Here is a 26,933-nt window from a genome sequence, read left to right on the forward strand (position 1 = left end):
TTTCAGTTCAGCCTTATTTATGCGCATGTCGTGTGTGCATGTGGGCGCAGAGCCTCGGAGGCGCTCTCTGTGGTCGGAGGGAGACAGTAGGACAGTTGGATGAGAGCGCAGACTCAGGTGTCAGCTGGATCGGGTTCTGGTCCCTTCTGTGCTGTTCACTGGGCCTGTGATGCCACGTGATTTCCAGAGCTCCCTAGGACACCATTCCCTGACCTGTAAAAGGGGAGAAATAGCATTATCTACCTTGCAGGGTTTCGCATGGCGCCTGGCATGTAACAGAGCTCAGTACTAGGAGTGTCTCTGTTATTCATGTCAGAGGGGGAAGCACACATACAATGACATGCACGGGAGCTCGCAGAGGAAGCAGTTACACCTGACCGTGGAACGGGGGCCGGGCAGTGATGTGGAGGTCCAGACATTGGAGCAGGGCTGGGAAGGAGCGGGAGCAGGAAGGCCCAAGCAGGCTCTGCGCCTTTGTTCAGAGTGAACATGGCCTGGGAAAGGTGGTAATGAGAGAGGGAGTACGGGGGGGGGGGGAATGGAGGTGAGGCGGGAAGCTCCGAAGGGTCCAGGACCTGAAGGGGCAGGGGTGCCGGGCCGTGATGTGGCCGTAACTATGGCGATGGTGACCAGCGTAGCAGCAGCATGGGGTGTACTGCAGTCCTGGACCAGAGCTCCCGGAATGGCCCCGGGGGAGCGTGGTCACTGAGAATGTGCGTCCCTGTCACTTCCTGCCTCGGACTCAACACGGTGCCTGGGGCTCCCCCGTGCCCTGTGTCAGGGGCTGGCACAAGCCTGAGTAATTTGTGTCTGTGGTCTGTGTCTGTGTCTGAGTTCCTTACCCACATGTCAGTAAACACGATTATGGAGAAGACACGAGCTGCTTATGAAGAAGGAAGGATGGGGCATGGGAGCCCCCCCCTCTCAAAATGCTCTGCTTGCCACTTTCCCCTGTGTCCCCCACCCAAGTGTGGGTCCTGCAGGCAGGACGTGGTGACTGGGAGGGCTTTCTGTGGGCTCTAGAGAATGCACAGGACTTGTGAGTCACTGCGCTTGTTGGTTGGTATTTCTGGGCGGAGGTGTTTTGAATTATGCTAACAAATGATGTGAGGACAGGACATCCTCTGTCTATAAATCACTCTGTGCCATTCTGCCTATAACCGCGAAATTGCTGCCGGCCTCATGAACCAGTCTGTCTCCCGCACTAGATGCAAGATTGTAGCCGAGCTCATGGACCCGTTAGCTCTGAGTCTCTGAGGTTGGCAGCACGTGACCTATGTCAGTGACGTGGGTGGCTGATCTGTGTGGCTCAGGGGAGCCATCAGGGGGATCATCATACTCCGTGGCTGGGGTTTGGGTGATGTCCCAGGAGGGAGTGCCTGGCATGTGGCATTGCGTAGGACGTGAATCATTCAGAGCACTGAGGACCCTGGTGGAGGGCTCCCTGACTCTGAAGGGCGAGCAGAGCAGAGGAAGGAGAGGATGACGGAGGAGGAGTATTTAGAAGGTGAGGGTACTGACAAGGGCAAGCAGGGATGCAGAAGCCAAGGGAGAGAACTCCACAGGGGCGAGGAGGGAGGGGGCAGTCAGCATCTGGGGCAACGTTCTCCCTCTGTGGTTCTGGTCGAAGGTAGAAACCAGATTTGGGAGACTGAAGGACGAACGGGTGATAGGAGAGAACACTATTTTAAGAGGGTTTTTAAGGAGCGAGAGTCTGCGAGACCCCGTTCAGTGTTCTCTTCCCTTCCTTCCCGACGAAGCCGCACGTTCCTGTGCCAAATGAAATTTAATATGATTTTTTTTGTCCCCTCTTTTTAAAAAAGGATGTTATTTATTTATTTGACAGAGAGAGAAAGAGGGTGTGCACGAGTTGGGGGAGCAGCAGGCAGAGGAAGAAGCAGGCTCCCCACTGAGCAGGGGGCCCTATGTGCGGCTCCATCCACAACCTGGGATCATGATCTGAGCCTAAGGTAGACGCTTCACGATGGAGCCACTAGGTGCTCTACCCCTCCCTTTTTAATTATTAATTTCCCAAATCTCTCCACCTTCTGCATTTGCAGCTTTGAGAACACCTAGCTTGGCTGATGCCGGGTCTTGGTCTAAATTGCCCTGGAGACCGCAGAAGCAGGAACAAAGGAATAGAACGGAGGGTCGCCCGCGGAGGGCTGGCTGAAGAGCTGCAGAAATTAGGATGAAATTCTAAGGCTCGCTCTGGGCTGGGAAAGGAGGTACAATACATTTGTGATAAAAACGGATGTATAGTCAATGCTTTTATGAGAACAGACAGTTTCTGAAAGAATACAAAGGAAATGTGAGCAGCGAGCACTCTGAATGCAAGTGATTTCAGTTTTATGGGCATTATTTACTTAGACTTTTTTTTTTTCAACTTATGTGCATATATTACTTTTTCAACAAAACACAAGTGAATGAATTTTTCTTACTACTTGGAAGAAAAAAAGCCAGCAGAAAGGCACTGTTCCCCACTTAGACGCGAGCTGGTGGCACTGTGTAGGGTGTGGGGCTGTCACTGCAGGACCCACAGTCCAGCGCAGGGCAGGATCCCAGTTCCGGTGCTGGCCCCGCCACCTGCTTCCCCGGCGTTCTGATGCACTTGCGGTCAGTCACAGGGGCCTCTTTGCTCCTTGAAGACCCACGACTGCCCGTGACCGTCTGCCTGGGGTTAGCTGGACACCCCTGTCCTGCTCCTAGACTGTCTAACCGACGGGCAGGCATCCTCTCCCGCCCGGAGAGCCTCCCAGACGCGCCCCTCCCAGGCATTTCACGTTCCCCCTTTGCGCACAAGCCCGCACCCCTTGTTATGCACTGGGCTTGTCTCTGACTTCTCCATGGAGGTCAGTCCGGGTTTCCCACACAGGATGGACGCACTTCGAGTGTGAGGTCTGTGCTCTTTCCCTCCCCCATCACCCTCGTGCCTGCCCCTGAGGCTATGTGTGCAGGGTGGGCCCAGCAGTCGTGCTGGGTAAACAGGGAAGAAAGTGCATGCGGGGCCCCAGCGGTGCCCCAGGCCGGTTCCACCCTGACGGTCCTGAGCGCAGGAGGCGGGTCATCTGCATGAACAGCCCTCCCTGCCCCAACACCTCAGCATCAGCATCAGCGCCTGGGGCCATGGGCTCGTCATGGGAGTTAATGAGAGCACACAGCATGTAGTGCGTGGGGAACGTTGATCTAATGCTCTCTGTGCAAACGGGGTGTTGTCTGAGAGGGAGGTCATGTTCGAGCACATCAGTGCCAGCCTCTGCCCTTCTCTGGCCGCCGCTCACACCAGTGCTTGGCACGGCATGCACAGTCACACTGATGCAGGTGGATGGTGGGGAGGCAGGCTGTGGCTGGTGCAGTTGCTGCCCTGGACCCCTGCCTGCACCCCCACCCTGCACCTCTGCCCTGCACCCCCATTTGCACCCCAGCCCCGCACCCCCCTACAGCCTCCTCCCTTCGCTGGCCTGCAGAGTCATCAGCAGTAGTGTGAGGGACTCACAGTAGGTGACTTGGCCTCCTCCAGGCTCTGCTCTGACGGTGGAGCTCCCCGACCCGACCCCAGCTGCGACCAGTGCGGGGTGTCTTGGGACCCGTGTTTTGTCCCCCTTGCGTTCAGGAATTGTGTCCCAGCCCCCAGTTCATTGTGGATGGAGCCACGCGAACAGACATCTGTCAGGGGAGTCTGGGTGAGTTACTGGGGACTCTCCATCTGGGGCAAGGCTGGCTGTGTGTGACATGAGTAATGGGACCTCACGTCCTGTCTGCGATATTGTGTGTGTGTGTGTGTTTCTGAGACGGTGCTCCTTGCGTGGGTCTGCGATGCTAGAACCGTGGCTCCCCGGGGCGATCTCTCCAGGCCACAGAACCCCCTTCCACGCGGGAGCAATGGGCCAGGATTGTAGGTGCGCAGTGGACAGCCGCGCCGGGTGGTGCTTGACAGTTGTGGCCTATATGTGGACACCATTCACCGATGGAGCAGCCACATCTGCACAACTGTGGGCTGGCCCAGCAGATGCTTTAAAATGAGTGAGAAAATGAGAACCCCGTCTTCCCAGCTGAGCTCCCTTTAGGGAGCCCGGGATGGTGGCAGGACCGGGCACAGAGACGCAGGCGCTGGAGAACAATCCTACCCGTGAAGATCAACAAAGCAAACAGAAGTCCAGTGTCCACGTGGGCCTGCAAACCCTGTCCTCTCACAAGGTGCCCTCCCTTTTCCCTCATTCCAGCCGAGAAAACGCGTTCTCTTCCGCCTGCTGGAAGCCTTTATGAATCCGAAATTCACAGGCATTTTATTTCAAATGCTTCCCATGTTCTGGCCTTAACGAGCGTTGCTCGCAGATACCCCCTTGGCCGAGCTCGCAGAGCATGAGTGCAGAACTGTGGGAATGTTCCGGGCACCCCAACGGTCATACTCCCGCTGCCCAGAGCCATGGCCTCTGTGTCCCAAGCCCTTGCGCCGTGGAGCCGTTTGTGTGGGGCTCACAGTGGGGGGGGGGGGGGGGGGGGGGGGCCAGGGCACAGCATCCTGGCCCTCCTTGTTCTGCCTTTTTACTTTGAGCTCAGTGTTTAACCTAATTAGCATGTGTCTCAGGGAAACACAGCTCTGAACGTACGCTTTTAACAGCTTCTTGCTACAGTGTTTTAACTTCGGAAAAGCTATTGAATAAGTGCCTTTTAATTGCGGCTTGCATAGAGGTTTGAATGGTTTTGAGCAAGGAGAAAAGAGGGCTTCCGAGGATCCTGGGTGTTGCCATGGTGAGTGCGGGCGGCTGGCCGGGCACAGAGGGACTCTACTGCTCTAGAATTCAACCTGTGGGAAGGAAGTGGGGACCAGCAGGAGCCCGGGGTCAGCCCTGCTCGTGCTGGCTTTTTGCATGAATGGAGCAGAAGGGGGCTGAGGGCCTGTGGCGGGAGCGAGGCTCCAGCAGTGGAAATGTGGCTGCTCCTGGGTGTGGGGGTGCCGGGGGTGCTGGAGGTGCCGAGTCACAGTGCCGTAGTCAGCCAGGCTGCCTGTGTGGTGGGTGAGGGTTCCCCATCAGAGAGCAGTGCCGGGTGCCCCTCGGGGAGACAGGATGTGCCGCCAACAACGTGTGTTCAGAGTGCTTGCATCTGACACCACACAGTGGGGTCTCCTCTGGGGTTAGAACATGTTCATTACTCTTGCTGTTATTTTACTACTGTTTTGAATTCATGACCTTAGACACTGGGAAGCTGTGCTGGGACAAGTCACTTCCTGCTTCCCATCCTTGGATGCCGCTGCCCCATGTGTCTGAACTGCTCCTTGTCCCGTCAGTGAGGCGGCAGAGCTCTGTCTCTTCCGTTGTCAACGACAAGTGTCGTGGCAAATGCTGTCCTGTTGCATGGGGGTGCTGGTCATTGCGTGACAGCAGTGGTCCTGGTGGGTGTCTGGCTCCCTCCTGCTCAGCCAGGCCATCCTCCCAGAGGCAGGAGCCCCTTAGCAACCATCAGAGGTAGTGTTTGGCCAGCGCCCAAGGCCTGGCTTTCTTTGGAGACGTGATTTTAGGTGCATGAAGCCTGGGAAATCTGCGATGCTGAAGATTCGATTGCTCCCAACAGCTGTGTGGAGAATGGGGCCTATGCCCTCTTATTGTGGGGCTCGGCCTCTGCCAGAGGAGAGCGTGGCTTTGGCTCCATACCAGGAGCTAAGTGGATGTGTTTTGGGAAACATGGGCCAAACAGAAGCCCCCTGGGTCCGCAGGGCTGGGGCTGAGGAGGGGCACCGTGCTGGTCCCAGCCTCTCCTTGCTCCGTCTCCTTGGGGGACCCACAGCTCACCCCATCAGCATGGCCTCCATAGATGCGAGGAAAGCTCAGGTCTCTGCGATGGGGTAGGGCTAGGTGCATTGTTCCCTGGGAGGAACCTGGGCAGAGGGCTGAGGGGCATCTGTGGGATGGAGGCTGGCCACAGAGGAGGCCAGGACTGTAGCGTGGTGCCCTGAGAACCCAGTTCAGCTGCTGTCTCCCAGGTCAGAAGTGTCCAGTTTTGCCTCTGCAGGGGTGCAGGCAGGGATGAGGCCTGGCGGTGGCATGGTTTAGAGGGAAGGAAGAGTGGTATAGTTATGGGGCTCGGAGGGCCTGGAGGAGGCCTGGTGGTCACCCTGAGATGGCTTGGTGCAGGCATCAGAGCCAAATCACACTGGCCTGTGAACCCCAGGGCACACCGAAGCTGGATTTTGACAAACAAGCCCATATGAGCAGGTCAGCATCCATGTCAGGGCTGGACATGTGGTGGCACAGTGTTGCTTGCTCCCCTGGACAGTTCCCTGCCTGCAGCCTGTCTCTTGCTGACCACAACCTGTCTCTGAAAGGTTCCCCTTTCTTTTGGATCAGTGTTTCTCATTGGTTCACCTTTTTGGGTGGTTTCTTACTTCTTCTTTTTTTTTTTTTTTTTTTTTTAGTGGATCACTGTCTTTATTTCGTCTTTACTATGAACTTTGAATAGAAGTGCAGAACATGATCTAGTATGTAGAAAAATAAAATTTTGGCAAAACAAAAACTGTTTAGGGAAATTAAATTGTATACTAGTATTTACTAGTATTTTCCATATGTACTTAGCAGTTAAATATGTTACAGATAACATTGTAAGATGTCAGTTTGTGGTTATAAAAAAATTTTTAACTTCCTGAAATTTACACTGCATATTGAAATGATACAAATGGAAATTGCAATTTTTGTTAATAAGGAAGCCCAGTTTGCTAAAATAGCATTAATATCATTCACATCAGATTTTAATTTGTTATACATCTTTGTAGTTCAGCAAATGCCCTTGATAATGAAAAATTAAAAAGTTATTAGGACAAAAATAATGATCTATGTAAAAAGGGGGGTGGGGACCAAAAGAGTCTTTAATATGCCTATATAATTCAGATCATAAAATTTTCATGAATTTAAGAGGAATGAGGATATATGAACACTAATAGAAAATAGTTTTCATTTGCGTGTTCAAATGCTTATACAACTCTTCAGTCCATCTGGTTTTATAAAACCAAAACTCTGAACACAAAAGCAAAAATGTTCACATTACCTTATTATATGTTCCTAAGTATCAAACTGCATCAGTTTCTTATGAGTTAAATTTAAAGAACATCACAGATTTAAAAACAAAAGTACTTAAGTACCTGACTCTTTTTAACTCCATAAATACCTAGCATCCCAAAGTAACATGTAAACAAACCTCTTTGCTGCTTAATGAATTCTTTCCAATTTCTAGAATAAACTAAATGGCATCAGATATAGTGTACGACTTGCATGTACATTATGGTTTCATTCATTACTTTGACTGTATTAGTGATGTAGCAAAGAGGGAAAATTTTCAACTATTGTATTTATTTAGAATGAGCTGACAGGTTCAAATGCCTGTCCTTCAGAAAAGCCAGCAGCATTTTTTAACATACTCAAAGTAAGATTTGGCCTAAGCCCTTAATACTTTCCTGAACAGCCATGCAACTAAACACCCTCAAAAGGTGTTATATAAGGGAGAAGATCATGAAGCAATTTGTGCTTTTTCCTCTGGATACTAGAAACAAGGTAAAGCAAATCCAGATTATTTCTTGAATGAACAGCTGTCATGTTTAATATACTTGGAGCTCTATAAAACTAGAGCCACTATCTTATATGCTTATATAGATATATACTTATTTTTAATAAAGTTTCTTGCTTGTTTCAAAATTTAAGGATGATCTTTTTCCTGGTCAGTCACTTCAAGGGAACAATAAATAAAGTAGAAAAGGATGAACTGTTTTGCATATTTCTGTGGAAGAATGAAAAATATTTATACTTTGAGAGGTTCAGAAAATTCACTGTACAGAATGAACAGCTTATATATACACTATCTGTGCAATTTTTCTTGGCTGGGGTATTTAAATGCAAGAGCTCCTCCAAGACAAGAAGCCACATTCATTCTTGTCCAAATCCCTCTGTCTCTTCTATTGCAAAAAGAAGTTTTTCCTTTAGTTGTTCATAACTCTTATATGGTGGTAGATCCAAGCGATTAAAACATGTGTGGCTTCTTGGTGACCAGGTGTCTTTGCCAACATTTTCAATGCAAAATTTTTGAGGCCTATTACTTCCCATGAGCTCAGCAAATCCTCCTCGAGGTAAACGGCAGGTTCCAGTGACAAATTGTAATAGTCGCATCCTTACTTCATTGTCTGTCTCCTTCACAAACTGCCAAAACCAAATGATTTGCTTGCTGTTTCTTGTATAATGTCGATACACAGTATTTATCTGCCAATCTGCCAAGTCAACCTCCTGCATGCCACACAACATAACCTCTAATTCTTTCTCATCAAAGTACTGCAGCCATTGAAGAGGGACGACTTCATTGAAACCATCAAGGAAAGCTTTGTTCTGTTCCTGCACTCCTCGAGAAAAACGCCACTCTGTCATTAAACTGATATATTCATCTTTGTTCTCCTCAGTCACCAGGATATTGGAACCTCCTAACTTCAGGTCATGTGAAGTAACCTTTCCCAAAATTTCCATGTCAACAGAAAAGTACATTTCTAAGCCACATTCTTCAATGTTGTTATCTTTTATCCAGATAAGGGAGTTGTAAAATTCAGTATCAATAGATTCCAAATCCTTAATAGTCAGTTTTTTACTTAGCATACGCTTGTAGAATGGTAAAGAGAAACCAGTATCAATAAACTTCCCATGAAAAAGTGCCATAGCAATAAAGCGACCAATAAAACAGAAGTATGAAAGATGGTCTGGGTTAATGATTGATGCTGGATTTATTTGAAGACAATAGTTGTTCTTGCCAGCATACTCAAATAAGCAATACATGGGGTTCAAAACTTCATGTGAAAGCAAGAAAAACCATTCTCTTGCTAGACCACCATAATCAAGTCCTGCTTCTCCTCTAAATATTACATACAATCGCCTTCTCAAGTCATAGGGTTTTAATGCCATAATCTGTTGGAAGGAATCTTCAAATAGTGTCTGCCTGGATACATTGATCTTTACATGACTGGGTAGTGCATTAGACTGGCACAAATAATGGAAGTGAGCAAGTTTCCATCTAAAGCTGTGTTCATAAGCAATCTGTGGACCACCTTTAGTTACAGATGATTTCCCATTGCGAGGATCTTTGAATGTTGTTGTTCTTGTATTATGATCAACAAAGTACCTAACACCTTCCCGAGTATACCTAATTTCCCAGCCTTCTGGCAGGGGTTCTTCATTCTGTAAGCCTTGAGTTCTGGGATCTTCCCACTGGGTTGTTTTTGTGTTATGATTCACAAAGTAAACCCTGTCGGTTGAATCCACTCTTTTTTCCCAGCCTGGTGGCAAAGGCCCATATGGGTCATTTTCTGCAGCTAACATTGAAGCCGAATAGAGGTATCTCTGGTTGAACCCTTGCATAGCTCCTTGCAATTGGTTCCGCTGAGACTGCCACTGCTCAAAGTTTCGAACAGACTCCATGGTAGGCCGCTGCCAGGTTGTTGTTCTGATGTTATGATCCACATAATAAACTCTGCCACGATCATCAACTCTTCTTTCCCAACCTGGAGGTAAAGGTTGTGGCCTCTCCCACGTAGTCGTTCGAGTATTATGATCCACGTAGTAAGTTCTACCATGAGGATCTTTTCTCTGTTCCCACCCTGATGGCAACGTTTCTGTGTTGGTACTTCCAGACTGCTGCCGTACAGGTTCCACACACCCATCTGGCTGTCTTAATTTGGCTGCCTCAAAAGCAGAATTATTTCCAGAATTAGAGGCAGCAAGGTCTAAAGTACTTCTCGTTTCAGATCCAAATGCTGCACTGTTAGAAAGAATACATTCATTGTTTTCTGAGGAAGTCAGTATTTCTTGAACTGGAGGATCTTCAACAGTAGTATTGGTGCAATTTGAAGACAAGGCATTTTCTTCAGATACTATTGCAGTACCGGTGGTGGAAGCATTATCGGTTGGTGCAGATGAGGATGATTCTCCACTAACAGTGTCATTGGCAGGCTCAGATGTGAGTGGTTTTGGAGCTGGTGTGGTTTTGGGTCTGGCAGCAACCTGAGACGGAGATGAAGGTGTGCTGTCTCCATTAACTACATATGAACAGCATGAGTTTTGAACTAGACTGCTTGTGGGTGCATGATTATCTGTTCCATTAGTACCTTCAACAGCCAACCTGGAGGTTGGTCTTGTTGAAGGGTCTCCATTTTCACGGAAGGCATCACCATTTTGCTGTATTTCTATGGTTGGAGATGAGCTGCAGTTTGTTAGATTTTCTTGCTCAATCACCAGTCCATCGAGCACAACTGTTAACTCACCAGTTTGCACTATACCATTCTTGTTTTCCAAAGAAAGTTTTAATTGTTCTTTCACGCTTTCCAATTTTCTATTGTGTATTAACAGAACTTGTTTCAGATCTATTGTTGCTCTTCCTAATAAAGCATCGGCTTTTAAAGTATAATGACTCCAAACTCGAAATTCCAATGTAGACTGTGGGGTCACATTTACGGTTAGCTGTTCATCCCATTTTGGATTAGAAGAACTACTGGATTTGGCTGTTTTCTTAATTTTTCCATCTACAATTACTTCTGTATATACTGCTGTTCCAAACCAGTTCTTTTTTCTTTTTAGTTTGGCACTAGAAACAGTTACCGGTAACTGTAACCTTCCACTGTGGTTATTACTAGTATCAGACCGTGGTGAAGCAGTGGCCATGTCCCAATATTCAGCTTATACATGTACCAGGAACTGTGCTAGACACTGGGGATATAAAGATGAGTAAGACACGATTCCTTCTTTCAAGGAGCTCATAGTCTAGTGAGGAAACAAACCCGGCGCAAAGCTGTCGGCTCCCGGCGGTCGGGCGGCCACAGCAGCGGCGCCTCCTCCAGCGGCGCTCGCCCTCACCCTTCCGCGCCCAAGATCGCCATCTCGCAGCAGGCCCGGCGGCGGCGGCGGCAGCAGCCACCCAGGCGTCGGCCCCGGCAGCCCAGGCCGCCTGCAGCCACTTGGAACCCGCTTGCCGCGCTCGGCGACACCCGACCCTCCCCCCAACCCCACCCCGGCCACGCGCCACCCCCAGCGGACCCCACACCTCCCTCCTCAGCAGCGCGCCGCGTGCTCCCGTAGACGGCGCCGCGCCGCGAGCGCGCGCCTCCCCGCCGGCCCCGCACCGCGCGCTGTGCCCGGTTTCTTTCTTTTTTTTTTTTTTAATAATTTTTTATTTTTTATAAACATATATTTTTATCCCCAGGGCTACAGGTCTGTGAATCACCAGGTTTACACACTTCACAGCACTCACCAAAGCACATACCCTCCCCAATATCCATAATCCTACCCCCCTTCTTCAAACCCCCCTCCCCCCAGCAACCTCAGTTTGTTTGTGAGATTAACCAGAAAAGACCTCGAATAGCCAAAGGGATATTGAAAAAGAAAGCCAACGTTGGTGGCATCACAATTCCGGACTTCAAGCTCTATTACAAAGCTGTGTCCGGTTTCTTACTTCTTAAAGGCCGGCCTGTCTCCAGCCTCCCCAAGATGGGCTCAGACATGAGGAAGGCCAGAGATCCCCTGGGTGATTCCCGGGGTTGTCTTGTGATCCCACTCAGTTATGAGGTGCTGTCTGCCCAGAGAGAGTGTGAGACCCACAGGCTAAGGGCTCAGTCCCACGAGACTGTCCCCCCATATCTCAGACCGCAGACTCCTGTTCCCATTGTCCTCCCCCGCACCCCCCTGTGCTTCTGACCCATCAGCTGCAGATGGAGGGCCTCAGGACCCGTCGCTGGGAAACATCTCACTCCCCAGAGCACGGGTTCCTACCAGAGATCCAGCTCAGGCACAGCCAGATGGAGGAGAGGCATGGGATGAGGTCTGGGGAAGGGACGCTGATTGCCCAAACCTGCACGTGTGCGCCAAGGAGCACTGTGAGCCCCGGCCTCTGGGTATTTCTGAAGGCTTCATGACAGAGGCCTGATGGAATCAGGAATCACCACTGCTGATGGGTCCCAGGGTCAGGGGATGGGATGGCTCTTAAATGTCCAACCCACTCACTGGGGTTGGTTCTCCTGGCAACCATTTGGGTCACCTAGGGGCTTTCCTAAGCCACCTTGTTAACATAACAAAAGAACTGTGCAGAAGAGGACTGCCTAGCCTCTCTGGAGCTCTGAGCCCAGATGCAGATCTAAGACCCAGCCTGCGTTTCTTTTTATAAATCACAGCCTCCAGGGCTGGCTGGTACTTATGCCAAAGTTGTCCTTGGGGGTCCTGGGTGGCCCTAGGGGGGTACAACTGTGCAGGGTCAGGCCTGTTCTCCCTAGAGGGCTCCCAGGCCCAACCCTGCAGCCACCACCACTCTGGGGAGGGACCAACCTGCCTGGATCTCCCTGCCATCAGTGGATGCAGAGTCCCTGAGGCTGCCGTCTCCCCTCCTTTCTGCCTCCAGGCTCTGTGCCACCCTCACAGCCCCCATGAATGCCCTCCACTTAGGCTTCATCTTCAACCAAGTAGTGGCTTCACTGTTATTCCTGCTCCTGTCACTGATCAGCCTCATAAGGGGGCTACTGCAGAGATCCCAGCACTTGACCTCATCTCTGTCCCTGCTTCCCTCACCTGTCCTTCAGCCAGTGGCCCAGGGGCAGCTCTACTTCTCCCTTTGGCAATTAGGAAGTGCCCAATAAGCTGGACCCTGAGTTCTTGCTACCTATGGTTTATAATAACACTAGGTGTTCAGACCTAAAGGGAATTTCTGATTTAGCACTTTCTGTTGTAACAAAGCCTAACTCAGGATGACTGTCTCTTGGTGGACTTAAAACCAGAGACCCTCATTGTTAGGGCTCGGGTCAGTTTGCTATTTACCGGAAGTCCTGAGGCCTTAGGGTGAAGGGGGTGGAAGGTTCTAGGGGGTCATTATTTAAGCGTAATTTTTAAAAATCTCTTTATTGTTTTAATAACTATTAAACCCATTACTTGTATTACCCAAATAAAACATAGGAAGAACAAAGCTTAGGTAGTTCCCTGACTTTCCCAGAGGTCAGTGACCCAGGACCCCCCCATTCTAGCTCTACAGTTAGTCCAAACTCTAACCCACAGCCAGATCTGACTGGAAGGTGGCTGGCGAGGAGGGACTCGTCCATCAAGGTATTTCCCAGGTTTTCCACCCCCCTTACTCACCACCAAAAGCCTCTTGTATCCAAATGCCTCTTGGCTGCTTCTGGCAATTAAAACTGTGGTCCAAGGTCAAAGCCATGTCCCTATGGAGAAGAACCCAACGATTGTGCCACAGGCTTCAAGGCAGGTCCCCAAACAAGTTCCTGAAATGTTCTGAGCAGCAGAATAGAAGTCCATCCCCCCAAGAGGACTTTGAAGGGGCATGTGCTGATTTGGATGTGTTCCTGAACCAACAGTCCACTCACGCCTGACAGTTCTGGCAGGAATCCAAACACCCCCCCTTGGGGCCCCACGCTTGCCCGAGTGCCAGGAGGACCTGTGCAGTGTCCTGAGTGAGGCAGATGAAAAGAAAATTAAGCTCCTCCAGCTGGGCAGCCCTGTTTGATGTCAGCAACTGAGGGACGCGGAGTTTCTGTGCCTTGAATTGTAATGCGTGAGGAGTTTCTGGGTGGGTGGATGGAGACAGCTCAGCCAGGCTCGAGAACATCAGAGGGGCTGCGAGGATGCGTGTGTCCTGCGGGATGGATGTCAGAGGGGCTGCAGAGTGGTCACTCTGTCAGATCCCTCCGGGGCCTGTGCTGGGAACTGTCACTTGCCATCTCTCCTGCTGCAGATGTTGGCGGACATGGGAGCTGTCATGCCTAGTGCATGTCCTCTTGGGCTCCCCATTCCCACAGACCGGGAGACTCAGGAGTAAACACACAGGGGCCACTGGGCATTTGTTCCAGACAAATCCATCGAGTCATTCGGACACTAGCTATTCATCAAGCCGGGCCCCCCTATGTGTCAGCCTCCTGCTGGGGGTGCCAGACCAGGAGTCCACATTTCTGCTGGCTGGAGGGCCCCGGGAAGTCACCCCGGGAGGCCGCCAAAGCGCTACTCAGTAGCGGCTGCTCGGGTGGGTGCTGTGACCCGGTGCACAGAGCTTCCATTTTCAGGTACGGTGCTTGGGGCCCATGGTGACCCTGCAGCTACGTGGGGGTCGGGATAGAGCCAGAAATCTGGCGTCTCTTTGGACTCCCTCAAATCTTCACCCCTGATGGCCAGCTGCTGACCTGAAGTCTTCCCGAGGGTATAAACAGTGGAGTCAAGCATGTTTCATAGCTCAAGCGTGTTATACACTGTGTTCTTAGCATAGAGCAAGTCAGAGAAAAGAAAACATTGTTAGGAAAACTGTAAGGAAGAGGACACCCACGGTTCAGGAAGGTCCCCCGTGTGTCAGCCAGCCCTCGCTGCTCTGACCGTGTCATTTGGGAATCCTTCCCATGGGCTTGGGTCCCTCCCACATCCCCAAACCAGAGACCCCCAACGCGGGCGCCTTTGCTTATCACTCACACGCTGGATGCCACGTGTCCTGTGTTCCCTGGCCTCTCCGGTGGGTGTGGATGGAAGACGCAGATCCTGCTCTTGGGGGGGCTTGGAACTCGGCCCTCCACATGGGGTGATGTCTGAGGGGCTGCCGCCCCATGTCCCTTGCCCCCCCCAGTTCTGGCAGTACGGCGAGTGGGTGGAAGTGGTCGTGGATGACAGGCTGCCCACCAAGGATGGGGAGCTGCTCTTCCTGCACTCAGAGACGGGCACCGAGTTCTGGGGAGCACTGCTGGAGAAGGCCTACGCCAAGTTAGTAAGCGGTACAGGGCCGGGAGACCCCTGTGTCCCCGAGGATGGCACCTGCCCCACCCTGAACCCGGGGTGCCTGGCCGAGTCCCCCCAGCACCTGGACACTGGGGCCAGTAGCTCTCGGCTCAGCCCTGCCCCCATGAGGTGTGGATCAAGGTGGGGGGGTCAGCCCTACAGGTTCTTGGGGCCTCCCCATTCTCCTCCTTCAAATCCCAAAGTCAGTTCCTAGGTTAAGGTGAGTTTTTCAAACAACCATGACGAGGAAGGAACAGATGCACTTCGGTGCTGAGGCCCCGTCCAGCTCTCACTGCCCCCTTTCTGCTGGAGTTCCATGCAGGAAGCCTTCTTTGTGGGTTCTCCTGATGCGTGTCGCCTACCCTGTCCTGCAACCCCATACCTTTCCAGCCTTCTTCCCGGAGTGAGCCCCCGGGGCACTCTCTACCCATGGCTGCCCAGGGTTCCAACCCCCAGGAACCCAGGAAGCCAAGGTCCGTGCTGGGAAGGCTGCACTTGGCTTCCTACAGGAGTTGGAGGTGGGGGGGGGGGGGGGTGGCTTGGTGGGAGGTAGCCAGAGCTCCCTGTCAGCCCAAAGCAAAACTGGCAAAGGGCCCTCTCTTATCTTCCAGCCCACTCTGCATCCTAGCACCAGCCCACGTGGGCCCCTCCTCTGCAGATGACACACATTTTCTTTCTTTCCCTGCAGGCTCAACGGTTCCTATGTGGCTCTCACTGGAGGGTCCACGGTGGAGGGGTTTGAGGATCTCACTGGAGGCATTTCTGAGTTTTATGACCTAAAGAAGCCCCCAGCCCGCCTGTTCCAGATCATCCAGAAGGCCCTCTGCGCGGGGTCCCTGCTGGCCTGCTCCATTGACGTGAGTCTCCCTGCTCCCCACTGCATGGCAGGGAAGGGGCCACAGCAGCATCTGGGGCTGAACTGTGGGCAAGTCTGGGGACGGAGGGGTCCCAGACCTTATTAGTGGGTAGCAAGTGGGTACATCGTGGGAGTCGCAGTCTGCAGTGCCAGAGAATGGCCCAAGAACAGAGACCTGACCCCTGGATCCAGCATCCCACCTTTGCTGCCCCTTCCCTGCTCAGTGATCATGAAGCTTTAGGAAACAGATACATGGTGGGTGTGTGTGGGGGTACCCGATGGAGTTGGAGATCCCTGAGAAGAAGGGGAGCAGATCTGGAGCCAGGGTGCATGTGCTGCCTGGGTGGGGGGGCTGGTGGTCTGGGCCCCGGGGCAGCATGGACACTGGAGCTGGCGTGTTGTTCCTGCCCCTCTCTGTCCCTGACCTGGTGGCCTTGGGCACGCAAACAGTACATCTCTGCCAAATCTCAGTTCCAGGGTTTGCCTGGTGGGGAGACGATGTGGGGCCTAGAGGGGAGCCTGCGGATGAGGAAGGGGGAGACACGGGAGAAGTAGTCTGGCCCAGAGCGGCCATCCTGGATAACTGGACTTCTTCAAGCGGCAGGGGATCATTCGGGGACCTGAGGTGATGATCTGGCGTCTGGTGGCATTTAAATCCTGTAAGTCATGCTCTGGCCCCCAAGCCACATAGCGCCTACCTGGAGCTGCAGTCTTGTTCAGAGTTCACTGAGGTCACCATTGCACCTGCACCCCAGTGTCCCCCAGCGGCCAGCCCCAACGAGGTCAGAGTCAGGGTCAGGGTCAGGGCCATCCTCTGTGGACTTCATCCCCAACCAGGTCTCCAGTGCAGCTGAAGCAGGAGCGGAGGCCACCACCTGCCAGAAACTGGTGAAGAGTCACGCCTACTCCATCACTGGGGTCCAAGAGGTAAAAGCTGCAAGAGAGGGGAGGGTAGCAGGTTGTGATACTGCATGAGTCCAGGTCACCACAGAGAGCCTCCCGTCTGCTGAGGTCCCTCCCTGGCTGCCCAGGACGCCACCCGTGCATGGGTCCCTCTTGCTCATGGGCCCTTTGGACTCTCCCCCTTGGAGATGGATCCCGCTGTCCGTGTGTGCCTCAGCTCCCTGGGCTCCAGCGACACGCAGATGAGACAGACTTGGGGTGGGAGGGTGGTTTTGGAGGAGGTTGTAGAGATTGTCCGTTAGATTTTCTATGTGGGTTAAGAGGTGCGTGTGCACAGGTGGAAACCCATAGGACCCCAAAGGGGATAAAGGCAGTGATGTCAGCTGCCCCAGGATGAGGCCCAATGGAGAAGGAGCCGTGCTGCTCCTTCCTCTCCAACCCAAGCAGAAAGCATGCACTGTAGTTTTCACGACATTTATTTACTATATTCTGCCCACTTGGAAAAAGCGTTTGCAGTCACTTACGGTGACGTGTGCAGACACAATCAAAACACGAAACTGAAATCCACCAGACAATGCAGGTGAGAGACAGGGCTGCCCTCGAAAAATGAGCTTTGCTCTGGGCTTCCCGACGGCCAAGCAAAAAGGGAAATGAGACGGGATCTCAGTTTTTGTTGTGTATGAAAACCGCACGAGTGTTGTAATTCACCAACACGCTCTTCTGTAAAGTCATTTCCCAAGCAGAGACTGAACACACATGTGTAAGCGTGGGCGAGGGCATGACGGAGGACACGGAGGGGAGTGGGACACCCAACACCTGACATCCTTTGTGTGAGTGTGTATGCGCGGAATGTGAACACGGGAGCTCTAGCGGGGAAGGCAGTAAGTGTGAGCTTCCAGGTGTGTTTGCAGACACGCTGTCTGGGTGCCCATGCCCCCTCCACCACGTCCTGACCTCAGTGACCTGCGCCCTCTGCATCTAGGATTCCTGAGCTGTCCCAGAGAGGTAGCCACGGCACCCAGCTCCTGGGACAGCCACAGGGCTTCAGGGCGGTGATGGTGTGTTTGCAGTGTTTGGCCCCATGTGTGCTTCCTCCAGAGGGTGCTCCCCGAACGCTGGCCACCGTGCTCTGTGTGCTTATTGTCATTTCATCTGGCGGGTTAAGAGCTCAGTGAGTCTTAGTCAATTACAAAATTTGAGTGCATGTGAAAGCCGACATGAACTTGTTTGTGAGCCAGACACATGGTTTGTGGAAAACAAACCAAATTGTGGAAAACAGCAGTTGGCCACATCTGGAAAACATGCGTTAAAACAAGGGTGTGGCTCTTTGGGGACATTTGGAAAGTGTAAGTCCTCAGGGAGCAGACGGAGGGTGGTGGTGGACATGGGGTTGCAGGCTGTGGGGAGGATGCAGGGACGGGGGCAGACGTGGGGGCGTGAGGCCGGTGCTGGGGCCTGGGGCTGGGGGTGGACGTGGGGCGCGGGGGTGGTGGGCATGGGACAGACACAGGTTTGTGGGGAAGGTGTGGCGGCCTGGGGCAGGGGGTGGACGCGGGGAGTAGGGGGTGGACGTGGGGATGCAGTGGGGGGCAGGCGCAGGGGTGTGGGGCAGATGCGAGGGGTCAGGGAAGGAGGTGGTCACGAGGGCGTGGTGGGGGGTTGCGGACGGGGGGGCGCCAGGCAGGGGAGCCCAGAGGCTCAGGTGCTTCCGCATGTGGACCTTGCAGGTGGATTTCCGGGGTTGTCCCGAGAAGCTAATCAAGACTCCGGAACCCGTGGGGCGAAGTGGAGTGGACAGGGGCTTGGAGTGACGAGTAGGTTCTTGGTCCCCATCCTCACCCCGTGCTGTGGAAAGGTGGCCCACAAAACACAGCGCTCATGAGACCTGGGGCCCCGTGAGCACGGCCGCGTTTTCGGAGCCCAGCAGCCGGGTCAGGAAGGAGAACTGCTGGGCTCCTGCTGAGCAAAGCACGCCACAGGCAGCTGGAGTCTGGCCTCTGGGTCTCTGCTTGGCCTTTGCAGGCTTGGCAGCTCTGTCTCCAGAATGTTTTCCTGTTTCCCACCTGCCACACAGTGGTGATTGCCAGGGGAGGCCGGACCCATGAGATCCCGCACCTCCCACTGCAGACCATCTCTCAGACGTCTCTCAGACAAAGGCCAAGCCCCCAGTGCCCAGTGGAGGAAGCGGGATCCGGCCCTCGGGGCCAGCTGGTGGCAGGCAGCGGCGGGCATCTGGGAGGGCTGCTTGCTCTTTCCTGACAAGGTCACAGGGGGGACAGGCAGGCTCCCCTCACCCAGGCCTCCTGCCACTGAGGAAGCACCTGGGAAATGGGGGGTCCCTAAGTGCTCAGGAGCCGCCCTGTGCTGCCCGCCCTTGCCTGCCAAAATGGCAGGACATGGCCCATCACCGCACACTTCCCTTCAGGTGTGTGCCACAGAGAGAGGTAGGTCCCGAGGGCAACAGATGCTGATTCCGCTACCCGCATTGGGGCAAAACCCGAAACCTCCTTTCCGCCAACTGCCCGGGAAGGGCGCCCCCGCAGAACGAAATCAACGCTCTGTCTTTTGGCCATTTCAGCCGACAGCTCTTTAGCAAGCTGCCCAGAGGGCTTCTGTGACCCCATCTCCTTCCCTGACAACACCCCCCCCACCCGCCCAGTCTCTGAGAGGCTGGGGCAGGTGCAAAAGGGGTGGTGTCGGGGGGTGAGGGCCGAACTCCAGCAGCTGGAGACACAGCTGGGACCATTTTTGTAGCAGCCGGTGGGGCAGGAGGACACTGGGTCTCTGAGCCACAGCTCTAAGACAGCCCAATGTCCAGGTAACTTAAACAATCTAAATTTGTCTTAGGCTCAAAACCCAATTGGGAGATTTGATTCAGATCCAGAATTCTCTAACTTGTCTAATCTTTGTTTACAACAAGAACATTCTGAGATTTGGGTCTGATGGGTGAAAGTTTCCCTGAGCTGAAGGCGTCCTGGGTTCCCTCCTGCATGACCCCTGTGGTCCTGTGTGGCTGGACTTTCCTGGGGGAGGGCAGGTTTGTGGTTTGTTGAAGGCATCCAGGGAAGGGACATTTTTATACCATTCGGTTCCTAGACGCTGCACACTTATTTCAGGAGACCGAGCTTGGTAAAGGTCAGGCAGGAGACTGGAGACGTCATTTGAATATACGTCTATGACATATATGGCCATCGCCACGGAAAGGCCATAACAGGAGGCCTCACAGGTGACACGACTTCAGGAAAATTGCTGCCCGACTGGGACTGATGGCTGTCACTGGCGGCTCGGGAAACGGATGGTGCACCTATGCCCAGAGAGTGTCGACTCCCCCAGGGTCCTCACCTGAGGGATGAGCCAGAATGACAACCAGCCCATGGACCAGGGGTGCACGCCTGACAGGCAGCCTCATCCCTCTTCTCTTGGACCTGCAGCCCTGTCACGGAGTGTGGCAGTTTCAGCTAGAAATGAAGGTTCCCTGGCAGTGAAATTAAGGCAATGTCCCAGCTGCATGACTGCGGTCCATGTCGTCGGTCCGCATCCCTCCCGGGATGTGTGTCCCCCTCCCCCACCACTGCCGGCCTGCTAGGGTCTGGCTCATGACCGTCTCCACCCTCCGGGGACCGTCTAGCTTCAGGAAACTGTGTGCTGCAGCGAACCTTTCACAAATGACCACCTTTGCTTCTCTTTTTAAAGATTTTAATTTTACGATTTCCTCCAGTGCCCCAGAGTGGAATGACATAGACCCCAGGCAGAAGGCGGAGCTGGATAAGAAAGCGGAGGATGGCGAGTTCTGGTGAGCACGATCTGCAGGAAGTTGTCCTTCCTAGCGGCTTCACTCCCCAGGCAACCAGGGTTTCAGGAAGCCCATGTGGCTCCTGCTGGGGGCGTCCTTCTTCTCCCCCTTTACCCTTAGGCTGTCCGACCTCAGGGACTGCATGTCCCTGTCTCTGCTGCCCCGCCCCCTCATGAGGCAGAGCACCAATCCCATCTCAGCAAGTTGGGCTTAGCCACGTGACAGGGTGACTTCCTTTGTGGATGGGCTAGGACAGATGACAGGGACGTCCCTTGAACATGACATGGTTTAGGGACATCTCTGCTGGGCAGACTTAAATTGGAGGATTTAAGTCTCTGCAGATTCCGAGGTGCCTGGCCCCGGTGGCAGGGGCCCATTTACTGTTCTGTCCCTCTGCCTGGTTGTTAGACGTGCGAAGGGCGCTCCCTAATGAAACAGAAATGCCAACGGTAGCCAGGGACTCGGACAGTGGCCCGTAGACATGACAGGGTCAGAGCTGGTCCCTTGCTCTGTCCTGGAACCTGCCCCGTGAACCCAGAGCCCTCTGATCCTTCTGCCCCCAGGATGTCATTTTTGGATTTCCTGGAGCAGTTCTCCCGAATGGAGATCTGCAACTTCTCCCCACCCTCCCTGAGTAGCGAGGAGCTACACAAATGGGACCTGGTCCTGTTCAATGGCCGCTGATGCGGGGCTCCACCCCTGGGGGCCACACCAACTTCCCAGGTGAGCTGGACGGAGGGCTGCGGGGCCCCAAGTCCTTTTGGCCTGTCCCCCCTGGACTACGCAATGCCTCGGCCTGTTCACTGGCTCCTGGTGCCCCGCAGGGGCCCAGCTTCTCCCTGGGCTTGGAGGCCAGGGCGGCAGGGTGGACAATGGTTCTGCAGCCCCCAGCTGAGGCTGGAGCTCAGCCAACAGGGTTCTGTAGCTTCCACACTTCCCCACCTGCCCCTGCCCCGCAAGGATGCCTCGTGCTCACCGTGCTCCTTTCTCACTCTTCTCCCGGTCCCTGCTGGACACGCATCCCCCTGAGATGCGTGGACCCTGTGTTGCTCCAGTAGATCATGCCATGCTAAGTCTGTGTGCCCTAGCTGAACCCGGAGGGTGGGGTAGAGCGGCCTGAGCCTGGGGGTCCATGATGGCCACTCCTTCCTCCTATGGGAGCCACTGGAGCTCCACCCCGGGAGGATATCTGGGCAACCCATGCCTCTGCCCTAACTGCGGGGCTCTCGTCTCACTGTGGGTGGGGAGCCCTCCCCAGTTCCCTGGACATTACTGACGCATCCGACATAGGCTCCTCTCGGGCCGAGACAGCCGAGGCAGCAGGAAGAAGATGTAGAAAAAACAACCCACCTCCCGAAGGAGAAATAAAGGAAAGCAAAGCCTGCTCCCTCTGCCCCCCCAGCCCCCCAGCCCCCCAGCCCACCCAGCCTCCCGCTCCTGGCTCTGACGCTGATCATTGCAGGGCTGTGGTCCGAGTCCTAATAAAATCCCATGTCCGTGCAGGCTGGGTCCCGACCACCGTGTGTCTCTTCTTCACTCCCCACCCACCGCCCACCATCCAGCCCAGAGCTCCGCGCCTGGCGGCAGCTTGGCTCACCAGCTGCAGGGCCCTGGGAGGCTCGTTTTCCTCTCCGGCGCGGTGTTGCTTGGTCCGCACAACGAAGGGTTAATGCCCACCAGGCAAGGCTCAATGTAAACCCGTGGTGTTCTGTAAGTGTAGGGCATTATTTTTGTAGCTCATTCTCTTCCTCCAGTTCTGTTAAGGAGTAAACAAAAAAATGTAGGGATTGCCATGAGGTTGCATTTGGAAGAAGTTAAAATACGTCCACCATTAGAGAGCGCTTAGAAAACGGGTAAGAGATGGGCCCGGATTGCTTTGGCAGCGCGGAACCATCCGGGGCGCCCCTGAGGTATCCGCCCCCAATCACCGTCTCCACCCCATCGGCACAGTCACTAGTCATAGCTGTCTGGAGGTACACCGACTCGGAAGGGGACCGACTGTGCCTGGCCCTTTCGTAATGATGTTCTGTACGTCTACCGGAAGCTGCAGGGACTTGACCTTGCAGTCCGCGCTTGTGCCCCAGACAGTCTGGACGTGAATGTTCTGGTGGAGAGGAGGGATTGAGTAGGAAACATTCTGGTTAAGTCCGTGGCTCTTGGTCTCCTGTGCATGCCTTGTTATCTCATCGAGTTGGACCCTCATTTAGGGCATGTGAGAACCACCCCCACAGGCTGTCCTCCCCTGGACCACATCAGTATTTCAAAACCGCTGAGGCCCCTCTTCTTCATTTATGTACTGCCGCCCGACTGTGTGCCCTCCCTTGACCCGCTGGACCTCTCTGTGCCTCGGAATGTGTAGTCGCTGTTTTGAAAGAGTTTTAAAAAGTTCTTTTTGAAGGGAAGCCATCTTTTAGAGTACCCATAGGTGGTGTGGCTTGTGTTCTTTTTAATTACCTCTCATGCATATTCAGTGACTTACCAGGGAGAGATGGTATCTCAATGCTCCAGCCATCTGGCTGAGGGGCAGAGGGTCAGCCCCCATGGCTGGAGGGGACAGACGCCCACCAGACCCGTTGTCTCCAGAGCCTGTGAGCAGAGGCCTCCTGAGACGTGACTCCCCTCACACCCCGAGATATTCCTCCCTTAGAGGGACTCATCTTCACGGGCCAGGAGCTTAGAACTGGAAGACTTGGGGGTCACTCGTGAGCATTCCAGGGCAGCCCTGGCCCATCAGACCTCGAGTATTCCCAGTCAGACGGCGCTGTGCAAAGTTTCCGGATGCCGCGGGGTGCGTCTGCCAGTGTGTGGGAGGGGAGGGGGGAAGGGAAGGAGGGCGTGCTCGCCACGCTGTGAGGAAAACTTGCCCAGGCCCACTGACTGCCAGCCGCGCCCTCTCTGGGGCAACCAAGGCTCTTCCCTTGTGTTCTTTCCCACCTCCTCACCCCCCAAGGGGGAAACCATGCCCGGCGACCTCCTGGAGACCTCCAGCCACTTACTGGACCAATCCCCAGTTCGGAATCCATCTGGCCTAAGTGGATGACAGCCAGGAGGGGGGCGTCGGCGAGCCCCACTGCATGGTGCTGCTGGGTCTGATGCAGAAGAATTGTCGGTGCCGGAAGAGGATAAAACAGGGTACGCTCAGCATCTGCTATGCTGTCTACAAGGTACTTGGAGCTGGGTCACTTTTTACCGCACATTGGATGTCTTTGGTTGGACGCTGTTGGCTGGGAATCGGGGTGCATCTTTCCTGCCACTTGAATGGTCCCCATCAAGCACTCTTCTTGCCCCTCTGAATGCCTCTCCCATTGGCCTTCCGGAGGCCTGAATTCCACTATTAGAGATTCATTCCTATGGCTCACATTTCTGCTGTTAATATTCAGATGCGAAATTCCTTGAACTCTGCCTGTCATCAAGGGCTCAGGTTACTGCTTTAGACTTCCCAAGTCTAGGCTTCTCAGGGGACAGGAACCAAGAAAGGGGGGCACACGGCATTTGAAAGTGGAAGGGAGGCTGGGTATGGGAGGCTGTAGACTCTCCTTTCCTCCCGAGCTGGGCGACCTTGAGACAGGCAGGCATGGTTGGGGCGAGGGAGCCACCTTTGGTCTGGGTGCCTCTGGCTTGGGGACCACAGCCCTGTCCAGGCTGCAGTGCACCTCACAGATGTGTTGAAGCAAGGCCTTTGGTGCTCGATAAGCCCAGGCAGGAACAAATCACAATCTACTTTTTATACTGCCAAAGACTCCTTGTAACAAATTCCGGAGGGATTCATGGTGGCTGTCGTTAGGTAATTTTGTGAAGAATGAATTTCTTGAGAAAGATACAATTTTAATCAGGAAGAGCAAGAACCAGCTGGAGGCCCAACATCTCAGTATACATTAATGCATGATGAAGAAGTGTTGTGATAAGAAGCCAGTTGCCAAGCTCATACCCCCTGCGGCCCCTTTCTTCCCTCCACCTTGGAACTTACAGTTTTAGAGTTCAGGATGTGGTATGTGCATCTCTCATGGTGGAAAAAGGTTGAAACCTAATCCTGGCTTGATGGCGGGAGAAAGAATTTCAAATAAATATACTCACTTCTCTCCCAGCTTGGCCCTTCCACCCCACCTAGAGCCTGATGTCCCCAGACCAGATCCTGCTCACGGGGACGAACCCCCGGAAGGCGCCCTGCGTGCATTCAAGAGTGTCCACCTGGAATCATGGGGGGCACCTGGGGCTGTAGGGGGCACCTGGGGTCATAGGGAGCACCTGGGTTTTTAGGAAACACCTGTTCATAAGGCACCTGGGGTCATAGGGGGCACATGGGTTGTAGGAAGCACCTGGGGTTGTAGGGGGCATGTGGGGTCATAGGGAAAACCTGGGATCATAGGGGCCCTGGGGTCACAGGGGACGGACATGTGGGGTCACAGGGAGCTTTTGGGGCCATAGGGGGCACCTGGGGTTGTAGGAAGCACCTAGTTATAGGGGAGCACCTGGGGCTGTAAGGGGCACCTGGGGTTGCAGGGGCACCGTTCTGTGACCCCTATAACTTACTACTAAGGCTCCGTGTCCGCAATCTGGATACCTGTGTAGGTCACCAGTTGGGGAGCAACCCTGATGCCCCAAGGCTGAAGAGCCCCGCCTGTCTGCCTGCTCCCTGTCCCCTGTCATTTTCCTGCTGTGACCACAGGCTCAGGCCAGGCAGGCTTTTCACTGGGGCTTGGGATCCTGCATTTCTTTCCACAGACCTCACCATTCTGGGTCTAGGTGCCGGTGTGCAGGTCTGAGAGCTGTTAGCTCTCATCAAGATCCAGCTCATCCCTCCTGAACATGTGGGGTCCTGACCAATCACACGCCTGGAAAATAAAAAATCCAGCCCCTCCCCCTTCAGACTTCCAGAGTGAAGTGATCTCAGTTGGCCTCGAGTTCAACCAGGACAGTCTGTCTGCAGGATGTGGGGAGGGTCGCAGGGCATGGAGGGTGAGCCTCGCTGTCGTGGATGACTGCTCTTTCCTTCTGCTCCGCAGGTCCCCAAAGAGGTATGTGAGCACTGACTGGGGTGCCTTCCTTTGGGAAGATGTGGCTTGGCGGCCTCAGAGGGAAGTGGGTTCTCCTACACACTCTGGTGAGCCAGTGACCCTGGCAGGTGGCAGAGATGACGCTGGGTCCCACCCCAGTGGGACCTCCCCCCCCCGGGGGGGATAGTGGTGACGTTTGCCCCCGTGTGCCTGGTAGAGGGCATGCCCCGGGGTCCTCTAGCCACAGGAACAAATGTCCTGATCTCTGATAAGAAAAGGAAGCACCAACTTTATCTGATTGGCTTTGGGCCCTTCCATGTTTCCTCAGTGACACAGCATCGTGTCACACTTAATATCCAGGGTTTCCTGCTGATGCTCCCCTGGCTCCCTATCCCTGGCTGGTAGAAGGGAGAGCCCCCACAGGCAGCGCCTCTGGGCAGGGGAGGAGGCCTGGCCCGTGGGAGCCAGTCTCCCGGGAGCCCCTCCATGGCTGCACCCTGGACCCCTCTGGGTATGGAGGCTGCATCCCAGATGTTTCACTGCAGAATCTCGGGGGTGATTCCGGCCTGCAGCCGAGGTTGGGAACCACGGTTCCATGGTGGGCCCCCTCTGGGGTTGACTGTGCTAATGACGTGGGGGCTGTGCCTTTCCCGTGGCATCGTACCCCCCACTTCGCTGGTCCTCATGCTCCACCAGCTCTGTGGCATGTGACGAGGGGGCCCACATCCTCAGGACCCTGTCGGTGCCGTGGGCCACCTGCCTGCTGGTCCCGGACTCACGTTGCATGTTATGAGCTCACGCAGAGGTAGTATGGGTTAGAAAATCAAAATCATTTGTCATTTCACAACTGTTGGAACCCAGTGTCCCAGAGACAGACCAGGTGTGGTCAAGGGTGTAGACACAAGGGGACCCTGTGCCCTGTTGGTGGGAATGTAAATTGGTCTAGCCACGGTGACAAACATGGAGGCTCATGAAAAAAATAAACACAACTACCACATGACTCACTAATTGCTCTACAGAGTATTTATTTGGAGAACACAAAACACTACCTCAAAAAGAGAAATGCACTCCCATATTCACTGCAGTATTATTCACAATAGCCAAACATGGAAACATAGACCTTGGGATCATTATGCTAAGTAACTCAGACACAAAAAGACAAATACCAGATCCTCTCATGGACATTCCACATGGAAACAAAAAAATACTGAACACATAGATACTGAGAACACATTGGTGGTTGCCAGATTCAAGGATGGGGGGAATAGGTGAACGTGGTCAAAGGTGCCATGCTTGAGTGATAAAAATGCCTAAGTCATGGAATATTCTGTGCAGCATAGAGACTAAACCTAACCCTGCAGGATGGGGTACATGTTCCCTGCTATTTGAAAGTACATTTTTTCCTAAGAAACTGTTCACAGCAGAATTGGTGTAAAGAAGGAGTTACCATTAAATTATACAGAAAACTAGTTGATTCAAAAGTTGGGTATTCGGGACGCCTGGGTGGCTCAGTTGGTTAAGCAGCTGCCTTCGGCTCAGGTCATGATCCCAGGGTCCTGGGATCGAGTCCCACATCGGGCTCCTTGCTCAGCAGGGAGCCTGCTTCTCTCTCTGCCTCT

The 26,933-nt window shown here is 53.7% G+C and overlaps 2 protein-coding genes across 2 annotated transcripts in view; one reads left to right on the forward strand and one right to left on the reverse strand.

The window, feature by feature from the left end:
* The window catches only part of LOC116574092 (calpain-8-like), an 81,529-nt gene that overhangs the window by 3,565 nt on the left and 51,031 nt on the right, over nucleotides 1-26,933 (forward strand). Inside the window, 13 exon segments of the mRNA XM_032314615.1 lie at nucleotides 3,614-3,683; nucleotides 10,771-11,092; nucleotides 12,409-12,469; nucleotides 14,620-14,753; nucleotides 15,457-15,625; nucleotides 16,462-16,551; nucleotides 18,255-18,287; nucleotides 18,289-18,341; nucleotides 20,246-20,320; nucleotides 20,884-20,999; nucleotides 21,002-21,043; nucleotides 23,309-23,484; nucleotides 25,324-25,339. Coding sequence (XP_032170506.1) covers nucleotides 3,614-3,683; nucleotides 10,771-11,092; nucleotides 12,409-12,469; nucleotides 14,620-14,753; nucleotides 15,457-15,625; nucleotides 16,462-16,551; nucleotides 18,255-18,287; nucleotides 18,289-18,341; nucleotides 20,246-20,320; nucleotides 20,884-20,999; nucleotides 21,002-21,043; nucleotides 23,309-23,484; nucleotides 25,324-25,339 — 1,357 coding nt within the window.
* On the reverse strand, nucleotides 7,322-9,084 carry LOC116574228 (NEDD4-like E3 ubiquitin-protein ligase WWP1). The gene is made up of 2 exons (XM_032314884.1): nucleotides 8,934-9,084; nucleotides 7,322-8,844 (listed from the first exon to the last, which is right to left on the reverse strand). Exons 1-2 carry the CDS (start codon nucleotides 8,972-8,974, stop codon nucleotides 7,914-7,916), a joined length of 972 nt encoding a protein of 323 aa, XP_032170775.1. The 5' UTR covers nucleotides 8,975-9,084; the 3' UTR covers nucleotides 7,322-7,913.

The sequence above is a fragment of the Mustela erminea genome, chromosome 15 (genome assembly GCF_009829155.1).
Source record: "Mustela erminea isolate mMusErm1 chromosome 15, mMusErm1.Pri, whole genome shotgun sequence".
In the NCBI taxonomy this organism is placed as follows: domain Eukaryota; kingdom Metazoa; phylum Chordata; class Mammalia; order Carnivora; family Mustelidae; genus Mustela; species Mustela erminea.